Raw genomic sequence first — 25295 nt, 5'->3', positions numbered from 1 at the left:
ACTACTCAGCCCAAAATTAGCTTTTCCAAGCTTACTCATTCTCCACATCATTTGACAAGAGATTTGTTAATGGTTTAGTGTCCTCCTTCAGTGTCCTCCTTCAACAACACATTCTTCTACCATTTTGGCTTGAAAAGGATTGATTCTATGATTTCTGGGGAAGTTCTGCAAATCAGGGAAGTACTAATCACTGCTTAAGTGTGTTCAAATAAATACTCCTCTTGTGCCCAGATTCACTCCATCGTTTTTGCCAGTAGTTTTGCCCTCTGAGTTAAACTACCTGCCTTTAATATCAATATGGCAACAATTTATTGACAGTTGAGTTGTAGCTGGTCACTATTAACTTACTTAATTATCAAAATGTTTGAGGACCAGTTCTAAAGCTTTAGTATATTTTGTGCTGCTAAAAGAAGCACTTCAATGATCCGTTCAGGGTTGTTCCAGTAGCACATTAAAGGTTGCCACTAAAGTCAACAGGAGTCTTTGCATGTAACTTAAAGTATTTTTATTGACAGGTTTTTTTACAAGCATTTGCTTTTTATTACTTTCACTAAAATAAAGCATATAGCATACAGTGTTTTCACACATTTAGGAGATAAATAAGTGTATCTTGAATTCTTTACTGCATTGATAACTTATGTAATAATACAAAGTTTTTTCTTCATTGATGTTTATTTTAAATACAGCTTGTTTGCCCCTTTTTTTTTAAACAAACTTTTATCTTGTTACTATACATTTCCCTTGTTAACTTATAGGTGTTTAAACAACAATTGGGAAACTGCAGTGATATTTATTGCTAGAGATAAAAAGTTGCTCTATTAGGATGAAACCTGTATATCAAGTTATCAACTGGTAAATAAAAAAAATCCAAACTAAATGTATGCTGTCAATTGAACTGATACAGAAAAGCTTTAAAGAATAACAACTATTTAACCTTCACCCCCAATTTGTATGTAGAATAATAAAAAAAAATTCCAATTTTCATATTTGCACACTGATTGGTATGCATGTTAATTACGGTATTTTCTAACTTTCATTTAGAATTTACAATAAACTTGTTTGTAATTATAAATAAATAGTTATAAAGACAAAATCTCATACTGCATTTCTCTTGAAGTTACCAACTATGTTAAATGCATAATTTAAGATCATAAATACAATCCCATTCAACTTAATCAAATATGATAGGACTGACTTCATGTGCTCAGAGTTTCATGCTGCATAGTTGAGAAAGGAAAAAATTAGGTGGCACTTAGTATCTTTAATGGCACTTCTTTCAGCAAAGGGTAGTATGCATTTGTATTACTAGCCAGGGTTACTCTTCAAAACAGTATTTTAATATATGCATGAAAAATACGTAGAACACTAAATAAAGCAACAATTCCTGTGTTGTGTTTCAAGCTTTAGCTAATGGTACAAGGATCATCATTGCTTGGTTTCATTTCCCCTTCCAGCAACAAAGTGATCACAGCCTTACTCAAGTAGCTGCATGTTCCCTTTTTTCCAGTTGGGTGAGTGTTGTAGAATGCAGTCATGTCATCCTGCAGGAGAGGGAAAAGACGTTTCCATTAGTGTTGATTATGTAAAGCAGCCAAACACAGGCAAACAAGAGGCACATCACAAATATGTTAGAAATGCAAATGTGTTTTTCAGACTCTGAAGCTATAGTATAATTCTGCTCAATTTTCAGAAGTCTCCCACATATACTTATCTGAACATGTGGAAAAGAGAGTACTAAGCTGCATTGCATATATTTCTTTACTGGATTTTCCAGTCCTGTACAGATACCACCTTCTTAATAGTTTTTTAAATTAAATAGGTGTCAGAGAACAACTGCTCTCTTAAAACATGCAGCTAGATGATTACTATGTGGTAACTTACTGTGCTACCACAGTGTGATTGTGAGCCAGGTCCTTAGGTGTACATGTAGGGATACTGACTAAAGATTTATTTGGAAGAAAAAAAAAATTTTTTTTGAAAGCCAAGAACCAAACCACAGGTAGCACGTGAACTAATTCATTAATCAGATCAACAAAATAGGTGTCCTTCACTGAGCACCTGTTTTGCACCGTTAAGCAGATGTTTTAACATCATTATTCTCAAATTGTATATTGGCTGCTATAATAAAGGTTCAATGCTTTAATTCAGAAAATTGGTTACTTTTATTAAATCAAGGGCAGATTAATAATTAAATATTAATTAAAATATTAGACTTCTGTAGTTTTAGGGTGTGTTTGAAATTACTGGAGAAAATACTTTTGACGTTTATCACATGTTAACAGGGAATTAACAAAGTTCAAAATATTTGCAAGTCAGTTTAATGGAAGAGCATAGTTCAGACAAATTAGGAGTTTTTAGCAGCGTTTGTTAGGAAAACTTGAGACAGAATATCATCAGAACAATCCTAAATAGGCTACAGTTAACTGCCAGAGGGCATATACCTGGGAATATGGGAGAGTCAGGTTCCAGAAAATTTTAATGTAAGGAGTTGAAATTTCCAACAACAATCTTAAAGATACTATTCACAACTATAAATTGGGATTTCATTCTAAGAGACAAAAAGGCATCATTCTAAGTAGATCTGGGCTTGGAAAAAAAAAAAATCTATCACTTCAATAGAGGCTAGGGCAGCACCAGTAAAAATTGGGTTTTGCATGGGATTTTTCTTTCTGTTTATAGCCATTGGGGATTTCCAGCTTGTCACAGAAGTCAGTAGCATATTCAAGATACTGTGCGGAGCTGGCACTTAATAGTAATTTGTGTGGATGGTAAGTCTGATTTTGCTATGGTTGCAACCACAGAGTCATTACCCTCCAAAATAGGCAGGCCAAAAGAATCATAATTTCAAGAAAATTGTGTCCTTTTAAAAACAAAGGTATTATGCAAGGTGATATGTTGCTAAGGCTGGACATCTGGCTCGCTTTCAAATCTTATTACAAAAAAGTAGTGGCAAAAAAGTGAACCTTGAAACTTTTGAAAGAATTCTTAAGGGGCACATCCTTCCTCATCTTTTCAAGGAGCTAAATTCAGCAACAGGAAGTGCTGTTGCATATCAGTATGTTATGAATCAATAGATTATTCAGAGCTAGCACAGATATCTCCGAATATATTGTGCACGATAAAACGCCAGACAGAGCGAGGAAGATCATCCTCAGTAGCACAGGGACTTGTCCCACTGCTTTACTCATATTTCCTCCTTCAACAAGTTCCATGAACCTGGCTCTATTAGAGAATTTCAGAGCTTTGAGGCACCAAAATATTTAGAGGCCTTTAAAACATAAAACCTAAAATCCTAGTGAAGTAAATCTTAAAAGCTACTTAATGATCAAGTTTCATTTATTTGGATTTTAAGCCTTAGAGATTAAAAGCTTGCTAGGTCATGAATGCAACTCTAGCACAAAAATCAGTAGCTAAGAACAGTTTTGCATTTCAAGTGCTTACATTAGTATTGTCAATATGAGTTCTTTGGTTACTAAATTTTTCTTAGTATCTGTGTACATAAGATCCTAAGTTCATACTTCCTTGCTGAGCTTTAGTTTTTTCTTTCTCTTTTTGTTATTCTTAACTCTTCTCTGTTCTAGGGTCGCCCCTAATTAATTCTTTCCCTTATTATAATACTTAATGAGTATTATAACTATTTCAGCTTTACCCAGACGCTCATTTCAGAGCTATGTAACACTGTGAGTGTTCTCCTTACCGTACCAGTTTGAATTCACAGTTCAGCAATAAAGGAAGTGCGCATCTTTTATCTCTGCTTATAGGCTCTTTGCAGACTTAGGCAGCACTTGGGTATACTCGTTTCCTATTTGTGTCCATTCTGAACTCCTATCAATTGCTTTTTATTCTGAACCGCACAGAATTAACATTTATAACTAACTTCAATAAGAATGGTAAATTCTATAAGACAGTAATATTTTACTCACTTGTTCTTCAGCTCCCTTTGGACGGCTGTGATCTTTCTGGAAGTCGTGAAATGCTTCTTGCACCACTCTGTCCAAGTCCACTTTGTCCTGGAACTCTAGCTCAGGATTTCTCTCCAAAATAACAGATATAACCATCAACAACTAGAAGGCAGAAAAAGACTGTAAGACTTGAAATTTGATTTTTTAAAATTCAGGTTACATAAAAGCACTGCTAATAATTGCATATGCCTCTTTCAAGCAGGAAGCCATTTAATAATGGCGCAGGTAATAGTGCACAGATAATAGAATTCTGACTTTGATAAAAGAATCGCTGAAAAAGCCAGCTTTTATGAAAGGTTACAATTTCTGGTGACTGCCTAGTTAAGGGCACTGCATAAATGATTGACATGAACACCTAACTTTGCAGGGAGCCAGGGAAGTTATTTTCCAGTTTATTCAGTTCACTGTATGGCCGCACAAATGCCGGTGCTGAGCCAATGGAGAGGGTGAAAAGCAGCAAACACTGAACCTCAGCATTTGATGTTTTGAGGCATAATCACATACGGTATAACTGTACTATGACAAAGTTTATAAAAAAACCAAAGTCAATAGACACCAATAAAAAGTCTCTGCTCAAGAGAATTTACATTCCTTATATCTGAAAGAGGTTTAAAATAGGAAGGTGAACATGATGAGTGACCTGTTGTAATAACTACAAGTGGGCAGTAGAATCTATATTGGTCATTTTGGGTTTTGATAATTGTGTTATCTTTTAGAAAAAATTGGGGATGTTCCAGCAAGCAGCATGACCATTAGTTGTTAGCCAGAACTGAGAGGGATTTATTTTTACTGTGGAGGAATACTCAGAAGCACCAGAGGCATATACCTGGGAACTAACAATGAATGCTGCTGACAGCACAGATGTCAGTTACCAATGATACAGATGCTTTTGATCTGTTCAAAAAGTATACATTATGTGTAGCGGTGGGGAAGGAGTTTAAACAGCCTCTTGCTTTACTGTTAGGTATGGGAACATAAGGAAACTGGAAGTTAGTTGATTCAGTAGCATAAAGCAACTTACTAGACAGCCTCAGCAAAATGGGAAAGAAGAATCTATCGCAGGGCAAACTGGTATTTTAGAGCAGTTTTTCCCTAGACCTAGAAAATTGTTAGGAAAAGGCATGGGCTAGGGACTTGAAGGAAAGCTACTTTGGAATTATTTTTCTTACTAGTTTTCACCTCCAGTGACCTAATTGTATTGGCACTATCATTAAGCTTTATCTATTTGCTAAAGGGGAAGAACATCAAGAACTTAGTATATTCTGAACATGTTAACAGGAACCTGTTTCAGTCATACAAAGTCTATGGAGAAACCACGGAAGCAAGTGTTTATATTTAAAATGCTACTTCTTCAAATATTTGAGCCTCGGTTACTTTTTTTTCTTTTGAGCTGTAACATACTCCTGTACATTATAAAATGTCATTCATTGTAGGCCACAGACCTCTACAATAATTTGCCTATATTCCGGCTGGTCGATATTTTGCAGCATATCTTCAACTAGAAGGGAAAAATTCATTTCATACATCGTCATATCCGATAAGGTTGGTTGCTGAAAAACAAGTAACACGTTTACTCAAAGACCATTTGCATTAAATCAAAACCACCCCCAGGTAGAGCCTATTTGCTTGTTGAATAAATAATACTCAACTAAGAAATATGACCACTGCAGGATCAAAAAGGGAGCAGATTTCAGAGTCCATGACTTGGAAAGGGTCTTCTAGACTTATGCTTTTATAAATGTGTTTTAATAGAAATAACTGACTTCCATTCTATTCTAATTGTATTTTACTCAGAACCAAAAAGAAAACTTGAAAATACTTTTTTTTTTTTTTTTTTTTTAAATCATAACAGGAACAAATTACCCTAAGTAATACATTATGGCATAAAATAGACATTAACGATAAAATAATTCACCATTAATAGTCAGGTAGAGCAGAAATAACTGAGCATCTCTGCCAGTTTTACCTGTGGTAAAAATTTCCCTGCCACTATTAAACCATTAGGGGTTCTCTCCAAGATCTGCCACACCCGATCATAGAATCCAGCAGGAGTTCGATTGAGAGAACCATCTATCTGTCTTCTGTTTAGCCAGCCTCTGTGGACAAAGAAAATTGAGAACCTGAAGTAAAAAAACTGTTACAGATGCAGAACCAAGCCATGTTCTGTGGTGTAAGCCAGTAAGGTAACCGGTGACATCAAATACATATTAGTGATATATACGCAGTATATGTTGTGCTTTCTGGTAAGTTATGCTCTAAAGCAAACAAAATCAGGATGCGCAGCATAGAGGTTAGAATGTTATTCTTACGTGTGTGTTTGTGCTTTATGTAAGTGGAGGAAAAGAATTAAATGTGAAATCTATCCAGTGCAGTACAGTCACAGTAGTAGCCTGAATTCATCATGTCTAATCAATTTAAGTCACCATAAACTAAAACATACATAAAACAGAAGTCACTGTGTGATAGCTATGACAGCCAAATTTATACACACTGAAAAAAACTAGTATTAACTATAATATTAAAATTTGTTTTATCATACTACAATAGGCAAAACAATTCATTACATAAATACAGCTCAATGAAATTCTGCATCTATAAAATACAAAATGTAATAGATAATGGATTAGAAACACCTATCGTTCTAATTTAAATGCCAGGTTAGGAAAATGCATTTTAGCAGGATTGCTGAAGGTCAGGTTTTTTATGATGGTGTGTAGAAAAACCAGTGGCCTGAAAATGTAGAAAATTCAACAGAATGGTTTTGTTAAACTAAAGCTTTGAACAAACTGAGTTACATTCTCCATAAATTACAAATTTCTGTGCCTTCAGAAGCATACCGTCCCCACCTTTTTTTTTTTTTTTTTTTTACTTACAACCATGAAGTCTGGAATTTAATTTTCATATTTTTTGAGACTGTTAGGGAGGTAAATATACCACTAGCCCTTCCTGTATGACAAATTAATTGGCAGTGATATACGGTATCACAGTAGCAGAGATTTTTTCTAAAAATTACAACAGTAGGAAAAACTGTTACAGAAAGAAAATGCAAGGAGACAGTGTTCTGTATTTCCTGGCAGGAAGAGAACTTTTAAAAACAAGTCACTAACGGGTAAGGAAAAATGAGCTAGTACTACTGTACAGGAAGAAGTTAAAGGTAGGAAGTTTTGAAGGATATGCTGGCTAGCTTTTGGACTCGGATAACCCCCAAAAAAGAATCTTCATCCTCAGAAAATCAACCAGAGTGCTCTTTGCTGACCCAGCTATCATATGTTAAAGGAATCAAAAGCAGAAGGCACTGTGACAACTCAGGTAAGATCTCTAATGAAGGATGGTGCTTGAATTGCTTACTGTGATTAACCAAATTGTTTCCTAAATAGCATAATATTTAATGGAAAACGCTGCAGAGAGAAACCTAGGTTATAAGTTCAGGCAGCACTGCTATCTTGAGAATTCTAGAGAACATCTGTTCTTAATTCACATAATAAGCTAGAAGAAAGAAGGCACTGAACAGCAGACAGACTGTTCTTACAAGTTAAGGAGACGGTATTGAGTAATTTTTGGCTCCTTTCCCCACATCAAAGAATGTAATGCTTCACGTTACTGCCAAAGTATAGAGATTACTACTACAAAGTGAGACTTCCACAAAGATGAAGCTGAAAAGGGAAGATGCAATATAAAAGAAACAATTGTAGAACCTGGGCACAGGCAAAAGAATGAAAAAGTGCATTTTTGCTCCCTTTCCTTAAAAAAGGCTATTACTGATTGCAGATGCCTGGTGATGTCATATGTATACAAAGTAGTTAAAAAATGAAAATTACTTGAACAGCGTATTATGAATGAAAACAGGTGTCACAAACCCCCACATCTCATTACCTCCCCTGCTGCTGTGGTTGAAGAATATCCAGCAGAAGCTGCTTCACTTCACTAGGGGACATCTGGTATAAGTCCTTGGCTGGCATATCCCCAGCACGGATTTTCAGTTCATACTTCATAGCATGGATAATCCATCTGAAGTAAAAGGGAGGAATACATTTATTGATTAAATACGCAGTTTCCAAAGATGAAAAATTAGGCTAATAAAATAGCTCATAAGAATTCCACATGATTCTGCTATTTGGCTGTCAGGACATGCATAAAATACCAAACAAATACTACTCTTACTGTATTGTGGAATTTCCTCAGATTTTGTGTTTGTTTGCAATGTGACACAAACTGAAAGGGATAATGCATAGATTGTAAGAAATGGGTTGTGAAGCATGCTTTTCATAGGGAAGATATATTTGACCACATATTCCCCTACGTCCCATGTTCATTAAGACAAACATTTACCTGCCTTTTGATGTTAAAATTCCTACTTAAAATTATGCTCTGACAGTATATGCATTTTGCTGATGAGTGTTAAAAAAACCATAAAAATTAAATGATTTTACATTTAAAAAGACTTCAGGACTTATTTATAGTTTTAGCCTTTGAAATTCCTTTTCGCAGTCTATCACACTTTTCTTTCTTTTGCTACTCCCTTTTGAAAAGATTTGATTAAATAAAAGTATGGCAACAGTGAAGATTTTTCAGCCTTAGGTATCAGAGAGGCAGAACTTCGCAAATTATTGAAGGAAAATGCTGAATTTTATTCTGCACATCATATAGAAACAGTGCTACAGCCTCTAATATAATATCAAAGATGAAATAATGTATACATACATCTGAGGCAAGATAACTGAGCGTGGAGCTCAGTCTCTTACCATCTACGTTGCTTCAGTTCAAGTAGGTATTACTATCAAAAGGGAAAAGAAACTTAACTAGTTTTTCTTCAAACAGTCCATCATATAACACCTGATCAAGTCTGGGTTCATCAAAGAGCCTTACTCTGTTTACCAAAAAATGCAGTGTTCCTAAGAGAGTTACCTCGTCATCAGTATAGCCATGTTCCACAAGCACTTCATTATTTAGCCGACAAGGCACAGAATGCTTTTGTTCATGTAAGTCAAGTCACAATCTTTTCTGAAAGATTCTTAGTAACGAGACAGAATTCTGAGATGTCAGGCCAACTGATTCAACGTTGCTTTAAATCTGAGGTTTCGCAGACCATTCATTGAAGGTGCAAGATACAAGAGAATATTAGGCAACATGGACATATTACATTGTCCAGAACACACTACTTTTATTTGTTTTGGTGGGTGAATAGCGTCCTTCTCTTGTTACTAAGATAACAAACGCAACTAGCTTAGGAATTGGTTCTTTTTTTCACTGATGACTCAAATGTATCTGTGTGGAAGTCATTCACTGGTATTTTCTCTTTGCAGTGGCCTACAAAACACAGCAAAGTCAAGAGCGGACCTCCTACCGAACTCTTCACTGATAAGAGGTGGGTAGAAGTCAGTTGGTTGGAGGTTTTTACAGTAATAGGGCTGTCAGGAACTTGATCTATTTCAACATGAAACCCTGAAAACAAATCAATAACAAGACACTAAATCAAATCATTATCAAACTGGAATGGTGTTTCTGCGAGAAGGTTAATTTTGCTCACTGGAGTGGGTGATAACACCGAAATAAAGGAAATTGAATCTCTAGCATTAACCTTGGAAGAAAGAAAAAAAAAAAAAGTTGCAAAAAGGATTAGCTACAGAGAATGAGGAAGGGGAGGAAAGAGGAGTAACATGGATCTGTAGAGGGTACAGAAAAGGTATTTAAGTGTAAAAGTGTAAAAACTGCAAGATGTACTTGCAGTTAAATGTAATGCAGGTGATTTGAAAAGTTTTTGGTTTTATGATTACTGGAATGTACTGCTGAAGTGCAAGCATGAATCTTGTGTGCTAGAAAAAGGACTGCTGGTATCTACCTCCAGTGCTGAAATGCTGTATTTTCTCTATGAAAAAGATATGGAAGATGGAACACTTAAGTTCTAATTTTAAAGCATGCTCACTAATTCTGTAAATCTCAGTCAGTAGCACCTGGCCTCTTCAAAGAAGTTCTTATTCAAATGCATCTGTCTCTTCCTAAATGTGAAAAAATAATTAATTTCTGTAGATAGCAAAGTAAATGCAGATACCATGGAATATGATAACACTCCAGCACAGACTATTTGTAGGTCACCTTATCAAAGAACTAAACAGAACAATCCAATAGGTAAATGATGTTTTAAACTTGATTCAGGTTTGTGGTTCCTAAGCTATGTATAGCTTAGACTAACCTATTTAGTACAGAATTGGACAACTACGTGGCTGATGAACAGTCAAGAAGTGTTGCGTGTGTAATAAGGATACTATTCAGTTTGGGGGGGGATTGTTTTGGGGTTTTTTGAAGAACAAAAAGACATTTTTAGCAACCTTATAGGACAAATCAGGTTTTTCTTTACCGTGGCAGTTAAGTATTTTTGCGTAGAGAACTGCTCTTGAACAATGTCTTCTTTATGCCACATATCAGATATTCAGAGTCACTGACTATCAGAAGTATACCTCGGTGCCTCAAAATATTTTAGGAAAAGCTGTAATGGTAAATTCTTTTGAACTGCAGAAGGCTTTTATTACCTGAAGTCCCCAGTACAGACAGCACTCTAAAAGAACAAGCTATCTTTTTAGGCAGATTGTGCTGAAACTCTAAAAAGAAAGAGTTTAAGTACCTTGAAACACTGTTTCCAAGGGATTTGTTGCTCATGGTTGCCAGACTTTTAAGACTGATTTAGACAAGGCTAGATCATGAACTGAGCACTTACTAGAAACCAGAGAATGCAACTGGAAGCCTATGTTGACCTGGAGGAGAATTGACCTCGAGGAGAATCGTGTGGTTTCAGAAGGGAATCAAATTCATGCTGCATCCTTCCTGGATTATGCATTTACGCAGTCTCTACCCTTCACCCATTTGCCCCAAACCTACGTGACATAGGTGACTGCTCAAGTAAGCAAAAAGCTTTTCAAGGCCTCACCCCGGAGCCTTAATCCTAGACTGCACTTTTCCCTCCTCCTTCCTCAAGTCCTGAAAGTCTCTGACAGTAAAAGCTCTTCCTGTCCTCTCTACCTCTTGGTTCTTCCCTCCCTGCCAGTACAGGAGATCCCTAGCCTCCAGCCACGTCCCTCTAACCTGCCTGATAGGTGGGCAGGCAGCAGCACACCCTGTGTGCATCTACATTACCTGTGGGGCACTGTAAAGGAAGAACCAGCATTTGGTTTGGTGTGATCCATTATGCTTCTAGGACTCTGTGTCCACATCACATGTTTACCAATAATGAAATTCGTGCTAGTTACCAGCCTTAAGCATGCACAGCACACCTGTACCTAGTGCATGATAAAAAGATTTCTGTAGAGATTGCCTTGCTGTCCATGCAGAGAGAGCAAACTGTGAGCAGATTTTGTATCCACTCTGCAACTGGGAAACTCTGGATGGCACCCAGCATGCTGTATGTCTGCTGCCAGGTAGGAAACTGTCTCAGGAGCACCACTAATGCACCCGAGTGCATACTTCATTATTTCAGGTATGGCTATGAGGCCAGTTGCAACCCCTTCAACCCACTGCGTTGCTAAGGGAGGCTCGCCGTGTCTGTGCCAGAGCTCCACACAGTCTGGTTGGCCAGCTGGTCACTGCCTCCTTGGCCACTAGGTGAGCCAGGCAGAACATTCTGCCTGTTGGCTGCGGACAGGACAGGGTGACCTGGAGGCAGCACACTTGCCACTGCTCATTTGCTGTACAGAATGCATCTAACCCCACTACACTGTTTTTGGTTTTAAAGCCCTAACATGATAGGGATCAAGCTTTGAAAAATCCTGTAGATCACTGTATTAGCTGTAGGAAAGCTCCAAACGGGCTATTAAAAGGACTGCCCCTCCGCCACTTCATGCTGTTGACTGGCACATTTGAGATTAGTTGTGTGGCCGTTTTTGGCACACTAATTTAAAGCAGGCTTCCTAGAAATGTAAGATTGAAGTATACAAGTTTTGCTGCATCATCTTACATAAACCCTTTTTGCAATGTAGCAACAATCTCTGTTGAAGTATGTATGTTCCTCTGCAATACTAGTAGTAAGAACAACAGCTACTTTACTGACCCAATCCGTATCTTCAGCATGCCACTGAAAAGTTCAGGTGAGTTTGAGATGATCCAGCCAATATGTATGACAAGTTCCTGCTGAACTACAGCTTCTCTTTCATCTTGTAAATGACATTTTTCATAGATGATCTTCTTAATCACTCCTGGGGATAAGGGATTAGAAATAACTTCTTCTTCTTGGCCAAAAGCTCCAAGTGTCACCTACGGTATATTGAAAACAATTCAGAAGATAGGGACAGGCATAAAAGCACCGTAGAAGCAATTCAGAAATGCAACTTCATGAACTGTGCTTTTCTTGTTAAAATTTCACAATACGAAAATTATTTTATGTCAATGAGTGATGCTTTTTAATACTGTTAGTTGGATGCTATTAAAATAACAAAATTCACTAAAGACCACAGTAAATATGGAATCTATTTTTCCAAATGAAATAAAAATACAAGACCGCTGCTTTGGTTTCAAAACTGGCTGTATAATCACGACTGTACACTAGGTTTAGATAGTCTTTCATTTCTGACATTTCAGCTGCAGAGCTCACTTAAAATTCAGAATTAAATTCATAGTTTTGTTTTCTTATTTCTAATAGCACCCTAAAAGTTATAGCCTTCATTTTAGGAAAATATATTGCTGGTACTGGATTGTTTAACCACAAAAAAGGAATTTTGTTAAAATTCTGATTTGCTTTTAGTCTACTGTCAGTAAAACACAGCAACACTAATTTTTCTCCTATAATAAAGATCATTATTATAAAGGGATCAATGAAGGCAAGTTAGGTTAAAAAGTTGAAAATAAACAGCTTCAAGTCATGCTGCATGCAAGTGCGGCTTACTCTATAGCTATGTAGCGCCAGAAGCACATACCCAGACCTCAGTCTGGAGTAAGACAAAGACAAATCTGTCATTGCATATAGGTAAGTATACACATACACATCTTTTAATACAAAAATACGTAATATTCAATTACTATTATTTGGACACAGCTCTTCATGAACTTAATTAAAATTATTGTGCTGGGAGGAAAAAAAAAAAGAAAAGTCCTCCTTAGGAAAGGAAGAAACTAATGATGATTAAGCTTTGTTTGGAACAAAAAAATAAAATCCTGAAAGACTTTTTGCTCAGCTGCCACCCAGCTGTTGTCTTATGCTCAATTACAGGGAAAGTGGCTACATCTTCATTAAGTCAGTCTTAAAAAGCAGCTTTATCACTTGGCTCTGTCTACTTTTTTGAAATAAGAGGGCATATATATAAAACCTAAGGAGTTATGTAAATCATGCCTCTTCCTTTCTTATCTAGATGCTGAACTGTCTTTTCAGTATTGTTCTGTCATCAAATAAAAGTAAATTTATTAGCCCATAGTATAGGCAAATATTCATTTTCTCTGGAGTTTTCTTCTTCAGTAAGGATTTTTTAAGCTATTGGGTACTTTTAAAAGAAGCATCAGAGGCCTTCAAAATTAAAAAGCCCATTTATTTAGTTTCTCTGTTATCATTCCTTAATACATTTCTGAGGAGTAAAGACTTACCTGCTTGCCCTGAACTAAAACATTAGTAATAGATGGTGCAAGGCTGTCCACTAGTTTACCTAAAAGACTTGCTGCGAAGCGCACAACAGACCTGAGGGCAGAAAACAGAGCAATCCCACTACATATCGAAAGCTAGTTTAATGAATTCATATATAAGTTTAAAGGCTGCCACAGCAGAGATCTCAAAACTCACTCAGTAAACACATACATGATTTATAAAGTGGAATTTGGATCAGCTTTTATGTAATCTTCTATGGATTTTCATTTTTTAGTCTAGATATAGGTTAATGGATCAAAAATAAATTTAGTTAGAACTCATTAAACTACCAGCTCCATAAAAAGCTTGTCGTTCTTTTCTCAGCGTCATCTTGAAAACAGACAGCTAAGAGATACCAGCTTCTCTTTTGTGAAGTTTTTATCATTTTGCAAGATAACCTTGGTAATTTTTTAGTCTATTTAAGGAAGAGTTAGAAAGATTTTGCAAGAGAAAGTACAACACGTAACACCAAGGCTTTGTTTTGTTTTCCATGCTGAGGTAATATTTCGCATGTGTACCATGAAAAGAAGAGACTTGTGTAAACTGCTAGGTTAAAAACTAGCTGTAACTTCTAGGAAAAACATTTTTTCATATATCCTGTTGATGGTTAAAGGTACAAATACTTTTAATAATAATTTCCTGACAAAATACAAACCTAGTAGACCCGTATGTGAGCTTTTCTAGCACAGGCTTTGAGGCTACTAAGAATCATTTATCCACAGAGATAATGAACGAGTTGTAATATTCTCTAGTGTTAGTAAAAAATTCAAACAGTTGATGTCGATTCCTGTGAAAACTGCTACGCACTTCTTAAGATCAAGAGCAAAGCATTTCAAAAATGCATTAGCTGATACTATCAAAATGCAAATGAGCAAAAAAAAAAAAAAATCTCACGGAGCTCCACTTCAGACTTCTGGGCACTTTACCTGTTTCCCATGTACCAGTAAAGTAGTAATATGTGGGGCTATAGAAGAAGCAAATTTCTGTGCAAATGCAGCACTGTAGCGTAACACCAACCTATATGTATGTCACATGGCAATCATGGAAGAGAAATGAAAAACAGTTTACATATTTTGTTTCTAAAAATACTTTTGATTTTTATTCTTTACAAAAAATACCACCAAGGTATTTTGGTTCTACCTTATTATTGGCAAAGGCCCATTTAACTGTACGAACAGACTAAAATGAAAAACAGTTTTTTATATTTACAGACTCATCTGTTAGGAATAGTTTCAGAGTGAGAGAACAGAATTCAGGACAGGCTCAACTCATTTCTTCGATAAAAAGAAATGAAGCTTCTACTGAGCTTCAGGGCAAAGAAATTAATAAATAACATGTAAATACCAACCTACTTGCTGAAACCTTTTATTGTGACAAAGTCAGGCTCAAAGCAAGTTATGTCGGGGCAATAAACAAACTGTGTATCAACTTAACTGATTTATATTTGATCACCAGCCTTGCTACAGAAAGCTATTGATAATATTTTATCATGCCCTGTAAGAAATATTAGTATTCTTTTCTCATTATTTGAATTTAAGGAGAACTGTACGTCGACAATAGCACTCATAGCAAAACCAGCTTATTACTCTTTTATATTTTAAAAAATAACAGTAAGAAAATACTTCTTAATTTTTTTTTAAAGTACTATACACCAGATCTTCAGCTGCAATGAACCAATACAGTTTTGTCAGTAAAGCTGTCCTTTGTTTCCCCTTTAAGTGCATAAGGATCCAGCTTTACTCTCTATAAACACATTAGGGGGAAAAAAAAAAAGGTGTAAAACAAAAGGAACGTGACATATGTATACAAACCAGAGCTTTTTGCTGCCAGCTCGTCTATAGATTCTTTCAATATGCTCAGCAACAGTACCTAAATGCATTTAAAAAAAAAAAACAAAACACAAACAAAACACAAGCAAAAAAGATGCACAGGTTTTCATTTAATAGTAATAAGGTAAATTTGACGAGATCAGTTCTGAATCAGCTTTAGTAAAGCACCTACCTGTTGTGCTTAACAGCTAAAATTTAGATGCGATCAAGTCCCCTATCATCCAGTTGTATGTTGCTATGCAAGAAGCCAAACCAGATTTCAGCTAAATTTGCTGCTCGTGCTACAAAGAGACCTGTATCACCTATTCTTGCAATATATTGGGGAAAACTCATCTACGTACAGATTTGGCCTATGAAGGCGTATTCCCATCGTAAGGTACATCCTCAAACTGCAGATTATGTTTTGGATACAGGATGTAGATACTCTCTCCACTGTCTTGCCTCTTTGTTGAGCTAAAACCTACAAGAAGCAACAGGGAAGTCTTGTGCTTGACAGTGTAGTTCACTGAAGCGCTGTTACGTGTGGACAAAGTTTGTAACAGCTGATATCCAAGACACGAGTTGTTTTCAACTTGGTATCTGAACAATAGATCACCTGGTTAATCATGTGGGACACGAGACTTTCATTTTACAGGAAGCTGGGAGAGTGCGAATGAGAGGATCTTTCACCGCTTTGCGGCTCTGCCCTGAATAACCACAATAAGGCACCCACAAAGATACCTGAGTGACTGTGGGAGCTAGCTTTGGTAGCTTTTGGTGCATTACAGCACTACTCTTGTGAAGCTAATTATCACTGCTGCAAAGTACAACGGGGGTACTGGACACATATATGAGATGTTATATTACTGATTTACGACTGCCCTTCTCCAAGCTGATTTTCTGTGTGCCAAAACCCAGTGTTCTCTTTGAACATTTTGTGAAGTGTTATGTATTAAGGTAGCATCGTGCTGTACAGACATGACCCAAAAAAGGGAGGGCAGGAAATGGAAGAGCACTGCTTCTAAGTCAAAGCAGGTAGTCCAGGATTCAGAGAAGGCATGAAGTACATGAATTACATTAATCAGAACAGAACAGATACCATTCTTTTGTCAGCCCGTAGTTGATCACAGTGCATCAACTTAGTATACCGACATCTCCAACCGTGCAGGGGTCAAGTGGGGACCATTATGTTAAAGGTAAAAGTGGTGACAAACATTCTGTTATTTAGACTTCATTTAGCTTCTAGATTTTAAATTCTCAGCTAGAATGGCAGTGTTTTTCATGCCAGGCACTTATTGGTGAACAGTAAGTTCATCTATAACAACAACAGTAGCAGAAGTTGACTCACAAAATCATAGCCTGTGCCTGTCAGCTGGAACACCCAAGGTTCTTCAGCTTTTATTTTTAGATTTATGTTTTATTGCTTGTGTGATTATTTAATGTCAGTCTCAGTAATCTCCAGCCGTAGGAGGACAGGAACTTTTAGTCAGTGACTCAGACTGTTCAATGCAAGGTACATATTAAAAAGGTTATCATCATCTACTCTTTCGTATGGGATGGCACAAAAAGGTCTATACAAGTTAGCTCTGAACAGTCAGAGGCACAACAGTACTTTTTTTGACCTAAATGGTTTCAAGAGAGTTTTTAAGTTCACCATCATGATCTAATGGTCAAAGGTGGTTATGCTGGTTGCTTACAGAGGAAGCTTAGGAAGTCTGCCAAGTTGTTTCCGGAGCAAAGGACACAACCTAAAAAGGACTAAAGAAAGTTACTGAGGCTCTCGAAGCCCGACAACAGTACAGGTAACAGTGGCGAAAAAGCCTGCTGCAGAGGTTACGCCTGCCTAACGCTCAGATTCCGACCATGACTTTGGATTCACATTGTATTTCAACAATGCACTGTGTATCAGTCAGTGAATTTTATTCCACTTTACATTGTCTTCCATGACATTTTTAATATAGCAATATGGATATAATGTGTATTTATGTCAGTGACAACTCTTCGTCACAAGAAACAGCTGTCATCAAAATTACAAAGCGGGGCTCTATAACATGAGGTGGTAAGTTACACTGCTTGATGAATAACTAACAGAATATTAGTTGATCTCAACATTCCTCTTTTTCTGAGGAGTATTCATATATACAAAGGCAGCTAATAAGCAGTCTTTGGGAAAAAAACCCCACCAAACCTTGCAGCACAAAAGCCACAAGCCTCAGTAGCCTCTTCTTAATTATTTTACGTGAATTTAAATCAATTTAAATATTGAATTAAAGTCTGATTACGTAAAATAAAAATTCAGTATAAAGCTTCACACATTTCAGGTTGTTACAGACACACAAACTTGTCTTTAGTTTCGGTTTTCTCTACAAGGTCAAATGCCCTATTTTTTATATCTTTGTGTTCAAGTCTACAACCAGATACAGCACCAGCCTAGAAACAATCTAAAAGAGTTCATACATTTAGCAGCTCATTCCCCACCACGCTATGAATTTGCATGTCCCATTTAATGCAGGAATTGCTTTAAATGGCAAAGAAAATAGCTACACAACTGCTTGCATGCATGGCCATTATTCATGTTCATTACAACTAAACATACAGCTGCTTCCTGAAATACTCAGAACAGTCAAGTGAAAGCAGCTCTTACCTTCCTTTGTGATAAAATTCGGTCCTTCCCTTTTAAGCAGGATACTGGCGAGTAATGCTTGACTTGCTAGGCAATTGCAGTCCTTAAAAAAAACAGCAACAACAGAACCACAAATAGCCTTCAGATTTTCAGTGAAGCAAAACCAGAAAAGCTATTAAAAATTTCAAGTGAAACCAAAGGGCTTTTTTTTAATTTAAAAAAAAAAAAAGTCTACAAGTTTTGTTTTTAAGGGGACTTCACAACTATTTTATACCCTATGTATGCTGTATCCTTGCCACTGCTGCTTGCAGAGGCTTCTCCATGGTTCAAATCAAGTTGTAATAATTTGGCCTCAGAAATGTTTCCTGATTTTCTGTCCGTGGGTCCTGTCGTTTACAGCAGAAATGCTTGTAATGACATAGGGAACCGACATAGGGAGCCAAGCAGAATACTTTGCGTGTTCCTATCGAACACTGGCTCTAGAAACAGTTACTGGTAGTTTTCTTCTACACACGGGATAAATGCCGGATTGGAACTTCCCCTTCGTATCACTAAGAAGTTAGCAGTCTATCCGAGCGAATACCAACTGTTGAAGTCTTTTGCATTTTAGTCTAGCAATAAAATATCTATTCATAAGACACATGACAAATGGATCTCCTTCCAGATGGCCATTTATTATCAGAAGAAGATTTGGGTAGCTGGGAGAAATGGAAGCCAACAGTTACAGCATGAAGGGCCAGAAAGTTCTGTGATGTTAAGATAAAGGACTGTCAAGAGGAAGATTCCCTGAGTACGAAGAGGAACATCAGACATTTTATGTTACTAGCTATATTACTAACATTGAACCGTGACACTAAGCATGGTGATCTAAGGAGGCTGCTGTTAAAAAGAATACCACCACACAATTTCTCATTTCGTGAGAATGAAGTTACACTGTATCAAGTTCTCTTACATTAAGTTTCTGCAGGATCTCATATGTTGACTTGTTTTTCCAGTCATTGATATTTACATCTGGTTGCTGCTCAAGTTCAGAAGCATTTGGAGTACTAGACTGTCTCTTGACTTTTGAATGTTTTGGAAGATCCAACTCCTCCAAACTCTTAAATACAGGAGCCCTGAAAAATAAATGTATCATTTCTTCATAGTTCAGAAAATATTTTAATTATCAAATACTTCATCATTATTATTTACACATAGCCTTACTCTTCTGTTTCAGTGATTCTTAGGAAGTCAAGTTGTTCAACAACTGCTCCAGATATTAAGGTCTGAAATGAAAAATTGAAAAAATCAAAAAAGATGCAGAAACGTACGTAACTATAGTTGTCTTTTGATCTCAGTATGTTGCTGGTGGTTTCCATTGAGAAAGTAGTTTCTTTATCTACAGTTCCAAATATCTTTACACTTTCAGAGTATTTTTCCTCTTTCTTAAGATCTCGCTTAAGACAGCAGAAGTCTCTATGGGCTGCTGTCTCTTTTTTGCTGGCATTCTGCTGTTCTTTTGCTGGCAATGTACAACTTAATCAAGCAGTGTCCAGCCCCTCCCAAAAAACGGGTCTGATGAAAACACCGGAGATCAAGGATTTGCATGCCCCAGAGTCCTGCATGATACCCATGTTCTGGATCATAACACTCATTGTTTCAGGGATCGCTGAAGGACAGGTAGTTTTCCCGTCAGTCTCAGTGATGTCACAGGAAAACACAACATAACAGCTTTTCCTACTCTGTAGTCATTCCTTAAGCCAAGCATGCCTGCCCTGAGTTTGCACATCTAATGAAGCTTACAAATAGTTCTGTCTCAGAATATTACAGACCTGAAATTCAATGTTGCATTTATCTGATGTAGTCATTACGATTCATTCACTCCAAATTTATATGAATTTCCGATTTATATACTTCCAGAGGAAACATACTGTACTACAGCATTTTTAAGATTGCTTTTTGATGGTTCTCAGTAGCTAAATAAATCTGAGTGTGTGTTGTGAACTTCTAAATTCCATTTTCATTGTACACAAGTTGCAGTAAAGTATTGATCTGTTAAACTGTGAGATGATTTGAATATAAAAAAACCTGCTTTGCTTTTATGGCTAGCGTCATTCATTCTTTGACTTGCGTATCGCCTTGAACACATGACGACACTGAAGGTGAAAATCAGAAAAGAGCTCCAAGTCTTCTTTTTAAATGAAATGACATTTTGTATATTTTACAAGAAGAAAGAGCATTCACCCAATTAGAGACACACGTTCTATCTCAAGGCACGTTTACACATATGTATCTAAATGAAGCAGCTGAATACAATTCACAGCTTCAATATATATTCTGTTGGAATAGATGAATTATTTAAGAAAACACCACGAATTAGACACGTCCCTTGTCCCAAATCCTCCCCCATAATGAAAGAAGGCTGTTTCCAAAATGTGACAACTGTGCAGTAAGACTGAGAGATTACAGTTAGACTGATGGACAAAGCACACCGTATGCCACCAGTAAATGCACAGATCACCAACATCTACCATTCATTTCTAAAAAGCGTAAAAGAAAGGTGTAAAGGCTTTGGAAAGCTGCTAAAGAGAAAGGGACGTTAAGAATAAATAAGAGATGCAAGACAATTTCCGTTTAACCCAAACCAGTTTTTATATCCTTAGCTTAATGGCGTAACAGGAACTAAATCTTAACAACATGCTGAAACATAATTAAAAATGTTGTACTGACATATGGGGAAGTTAGCACGTTGTATTTATAGACGCGGTAAGAATTTATCTCTGGAAAAAGTATAAGGCATTCTTGTGGGGGCTTTTTAATAGATTTCATTCAGAAATCTACAGGGGGATTGAGCAAGTATGTAACTGTATTTAATGAAGTTGTATTAGGGCCCTGTTACACTAACGATTCTCTCAATGGCAGATCCATTGGAAGTGATTTCTGCACATGATTCGACCCACTCGGTCGACCTACAAAAGTTACCAGCTCTTCGCTTCGGCAATATTAACTGTTATTAACCAAATCTGGTTTTGCTTTGCTTTCAAACCTGATCATTCTGTAGTTTTGGGTTACAGCATAGTTAGGCACAAATTCATCAGCAGAACTGAAGCAGGGGCGATGACCAGCGACAAGGCTGGGAGGGCAGAAATCGCCCGTGCTGGACCCGCCATCAATAATTCAAACAACCGCAACCTTAATCTGGCACCGGCAGACAGCCTGAGGCAGGCTGACAGCAGTCCTCCCTGCCCTCTGTCACTCCTGCCTGTGTGGTTCCTCTGCTGGCTCCGGTGCGTGCCTGACTCGCAGAGAACAGGGAATATGATTACCGCTTAGCAGCAGAGGCCAGGCATCGGATCACTTACCTACATCTTAACTATTTTCAATGGTAAGTCATGACTGCAGGGAACAGATGAAGCCTCAGGGAGCTCACAGTACAATTTTAAAGCGGCATACCTCATACCACCGCTTTTTTTTTTTTTCCCCAAGGTTCCTTAAAGCCACATAAACAGTTGTTTGTAGTTTTACCATGGACTCTTTTTTAATGGATAACAAATAAAGCAAAGACCAATGACTGTCAACATCTTAAATACTTTAAAACTACTAATTAATTTTTTTTTTCTTTTTTTAAAAAGAATCTTTCCAGAAGGTCAATGAGTATGGAAGGGGAAGTTCACTCCCTGACGACTGTAACAGTGTACTGCTTAAAATAAGGACACATTACATAGGTTGAGAAATTTCTTGTCTGCTAATACATCAGTTTAATCAAATGCAAGGCAAGAAAGTCATTGCAGTTAAATTTAAAAAACACCCACAACAACAAACACTGTAGACAAATGAAAGTTTTTCCATGGACAGTAATGGCATTTGCTATAGGAAAAGTAAGTGGTAACAGGAGAGACTACGTGACCTACATGTGACCAGCAGAAATACATAAATATTTGAAAGATTGCAAGGATATTTTAAACCATTATAGCTAGGAGTATTTAATTTACAAATGACCCAGCTCTTCCACAAATTCATGATTTCCAGGGAACAAGAAATGGTAACTGCCTCTTTGGTCTTCCCTCTTACAAAAAGAAGGGTTCTTCAATAGGTGTAAACTAAGATTAACTAGCACATGTAAGTATCTAAAACCAGAACCTGACTCAGTAAGCTTCACATTTTAATGAAGCAACGTTCCTGCTTTAGGATTAATTCAAACAGCAAAGATGTTAAAACTACATCTTAGTTCTTGTACAAATTTTAATGTATGTGAAGCACCTTTTCTCCCCGCCTCGTTGATTACCTAATTAAAAGAAGTCCCTCAATGCTTGACGTCGTGGATTTATCCTTTGGTGGTAATTTCACAAGATTGCTGAACATAAAAAAAACCCTTCTCCCTTCTGAAAATCCTCTATGAAGATTATCGCTTTCAAAGGACTCATCAAAAGGAATTAAAATAAACCCATGTTTCTTTTGAGATAAAACAAAAACTGTACCAAAAGTCTTGGTTCTTGACTCCTTAATTTTATGATACTAAATAAAATACTCGGAAGCCACATGAAAAACAAAAGTAGTAAGAATACATGTACCAATACTAGGAGGTAAGAACACAACATTCAGGAAAAACATCATACCTGTACTCTGTCAACATGAACTTTCACTCCTCCAACAATTCCCTTTCTAAAGGCTGCCAACATATCTAATATCGGATTGAATCTGCTCCCTCTGAAATTGGAAACAGAACTCTATTAATCTTGCAATTAGGAAAATACCACACTGCACATGATGCTTTTGTCTCTCTCTACCTTATATTGTCTTCACGGATAAGTACAACAAAGAGTGGACGACCATGCATCTTCCAATACTGCTTAATGAACTGCAGGGCATTCTAGGTAAGAAATAATACGTTAGTCACAAAAAAAACCCAAACAAACCCAAACCCACAAGCACAACGTACCGGAATACACAGTACAAGATATTAGAAGAGCTATCTTAAAATAACAGCACTGAAAAACCCAAGAGATTAAAAAAGCCTTAGCTAATAACCCACTAACATATTTCTTCAATGAATATAAGCTGCTTTTAAGCACTGCTATTTCACAAGTGTTCTGAAAATACTCCTAACATATATATTGATCACAGACTAAACCACTAGACCGAGTGCCATGTACTGAACTACACGTAATGACCTAGAAAGTACGCACGGGAATCCAGGGCTTGAATCATAGCCACTAGCATGGAATAACCAGTGCCACCTTCCATGCACTGGAAGGAGCTGCTCAAGCACAGGGGACTTGACAGGTAAGCTTTGCACTGCCGCCTGCCTTAAAGTTAGGGAAGGAAGGCAATTTTTAATATTTGTGCAAAGGCGAGTGATATTTCCTCCAGGTGAGGCTCTCCTACTTCTCTTAAACAGAGCAGTCTGGTTCCTCTCTTCAGCCAAGAACATTTGTTTCCCCCGAGAAACAAATGAAAATTTGCTTGCTGCACTACAGCATTCCCAGTCGCTGTTGGGTGAGGTTTTTTGTCAGATACAGATACTCACTAGAACTTGTCCTGGGCTGACAGAATATTCATCTTAATACACTTTTCAACATAAACTGCAAGTTTATTTTTATATTAGAAGAATACACACTATACAGTGTGCCCCTTTCAATCTTCTGTTTTATCAAACTTCACAGTTCATTCTTCTACAGACTCTTTTTGTCAGTTTCTCAAAGGAAAAGTTACAGATAAATACCTTAATGTCGTCAATCAACATCATAACATCCTGAGACATGTAGAAATCACTTAGATCAAAAATGATCGAGTAGCAAACTACAGTCTTTCCTAGTATTCGATAAATCTGTTGAGAGAGAAAGCTTCCGTTAATTTTTTCTTTAAAATATTTGAAGCAGTGAAGTAGTTCAAAAGGAAAAAAAAATTTTGAAACTATGAAAGTAATAATCAGTGTAGAACAGCTGAATTAAAAAAAAATTTCAGATAAAACCTATGTATCTGAACGTAGGTACTTTGTTTTTCATTAAGTAGGCAGATCTACATTCTATTTCAGTTAAAGCAGTTCACTTCATCACCATTCAGCCTGTTTTGGCCAAGTATTACTGTAATTGGATGTCTAGGAAACATGACAGTTTAATAGTAAGACAGAGCATGCACATTCATCATAGCGAAATACATTACAAGGACTTTCAGATATATGCATAAAATAAAATTACATTTCAATTCCATTTAAAATCATTCAGAGGCTAATTCAATATTTATCTGAAATATACATCAATAACAATAATATAAACATTGCTTGCAACAACCTTTGATGTTCCAAGGCATCCTATAGGCCTGTCCGGTCTTCCAGATAATCCCAATTTGTCATTGACTCCCAAATGGAAGTAAGCCTGTGAGAAAGAATCACGAAAACTGAGGGAAACCTATATATAAGCCCTTCTTATGCTCCTACCACGTCTCACATGGGAAGCTGTGTGCATGCTGCTTTAATTAGAAAGCAAGATTCATAAAATGTGGTCATTATGTCTATTGCGTTTTTTCTTTTTTTTTTTTTTTTAAACTTACATATATATAACAACAATTAATAAAGTGAGAGAACACTAGATTTGGTAAATCTACAGTTCAAAGACCAAATCTAGTTCTTTTGATAACAGGTATCTTTACAGCAAAGAGAAATCAGCTATGTAATTGAAGCAAGAAACAAGATGCAAGACGACAAAACGCAAGCAGTCTGCTCCCTAACAGTCAGTCATCCCTTCCAGTGTAACTCACGTCACTTCTGGCAGACCAGTACTCTGCTGTAGATGTGGTGTACCAGTTCCCCTTCCCTCCTCCTAATAGTAATTTTGGGAGGATGAAGGATTTTCACCTTACTCATGAAGGTGAAGATACAGTTAATACTGGGTTACATTACAAGAGAGATGTCTTCAGTAAGGGTAAGCGGGGGTGCCGGGTGGGATCCTGATGCTATGCTTAGGACATGTGGGTGCAGCCTCGGGCTTGGGCAAAGCACCGGAGTCCTGCCTATCTGCATAGTTTCAAAATTCAACTCAAACTTGTTGTTTCCTATGTTAGGTCTTATTTTTACCTTCTTACTCCTTTTATTTTTCTAGTCTGTATAATTAAAATATTTTTTAAGTCTTCAAATTGCTCATTGAAATAATTTTTTTAAAGGATCATTTGCATTTATTGTCTGGCCAATTTTGCCTGCTGTAATGGTTTTCCGATGTGGATACAAAGGTGAAACAGTAATATAGGAACTCTTTAAAGATCTTTATTCTAATTTTAGTAAAGGCCTGCAAAATTAATGCATCAACAACACAAGCAAGAGGGAATTATCT

At 36.8% G+C, this 25295-nt stretch overlaps 1 protein-coding gene across 5 annotated transcripts in view; it reads right to left on the bottom strand.

The window, feature by feature from the left end:
- Positions 1–488: 488 nt before the first annotated feature.
- Positions 489–25295, bottom strand: part of PHKB (phosphorylase kinase regulatory subunit beta) — an 83688-nt gene continuing 58881 nt past the window's right edge. For 4 of the 5 annotated variants that reach the window (XM_050903854.1, XM_050903858.1, XM_050903855.1 and 1 more), the window contains 15 exons: positions 24261–24344; positions 23693–23797; positions 22758–22840; positions 22587–22677; positions 19195–19256; positions 18944–19106; positions 18013–18094; positions 15372–15429; positions 13524–13614; positions 12001–12203; positions 7836–7970; positions 5929–6058; positions 5405–5512; positions 3924–4064; positions 489–1541 (listed from right to left, as the gene is read on the bottom strand). In XM_050903854.1, the coding sequence (XP_050759811.1) occupies positions 1404–1541; positions 3924–4064; positions 5405–5512; positions 5929–6058; positions 7836–7970; positions 12001–12203; positions 13524–13614; positions 15372–15429; positions 18013–18094; positions 18944–19106; positions 19195–19256; positions 22587–22677; positions 22758–22840; positions 23693–23797; positions 24261–24344 (1674 nt within the window). In that variant the 3' untranslated portion in view covers positions 489–1403. Of the gene's footprint in view, positions 1542–3923; positions 4065–5404; positions 5513–5928; positions 6059–7835; positions 7971–12000; positions 12204–13523; positions 13615–14486; positions 14578–15371; positions 15430–18012; positions 18095–18943; positions 19107–19194; positions 19257–22586; positions 22678–22757; positions 22841–23692; positions 23798–24260; positions 24345–25295 lie in introns of all 5 variants that reach the window. The other variant, XM_050903857.1, reaches the window with a different exon arrangement.

The sequence above is a fragment of the Gymnogyps californianus genome, chromosome 12 (genome assembly GCF_018139145.2).
Source record: "Gymnogyps californianus isolate 813 chromosome 12, ASM1813914v2, whole genome shotgun sequence".
Classification (NCBI taxonomy): Eukaryota; Metazoa; Chordata; class Aves; order Accipitriformes; family Cathartidae; genus Gymnogyps; species Gymnogyps californianus.
This window is presented reverse-complemented; position numbering and strand designations above follow the sequence as displayed.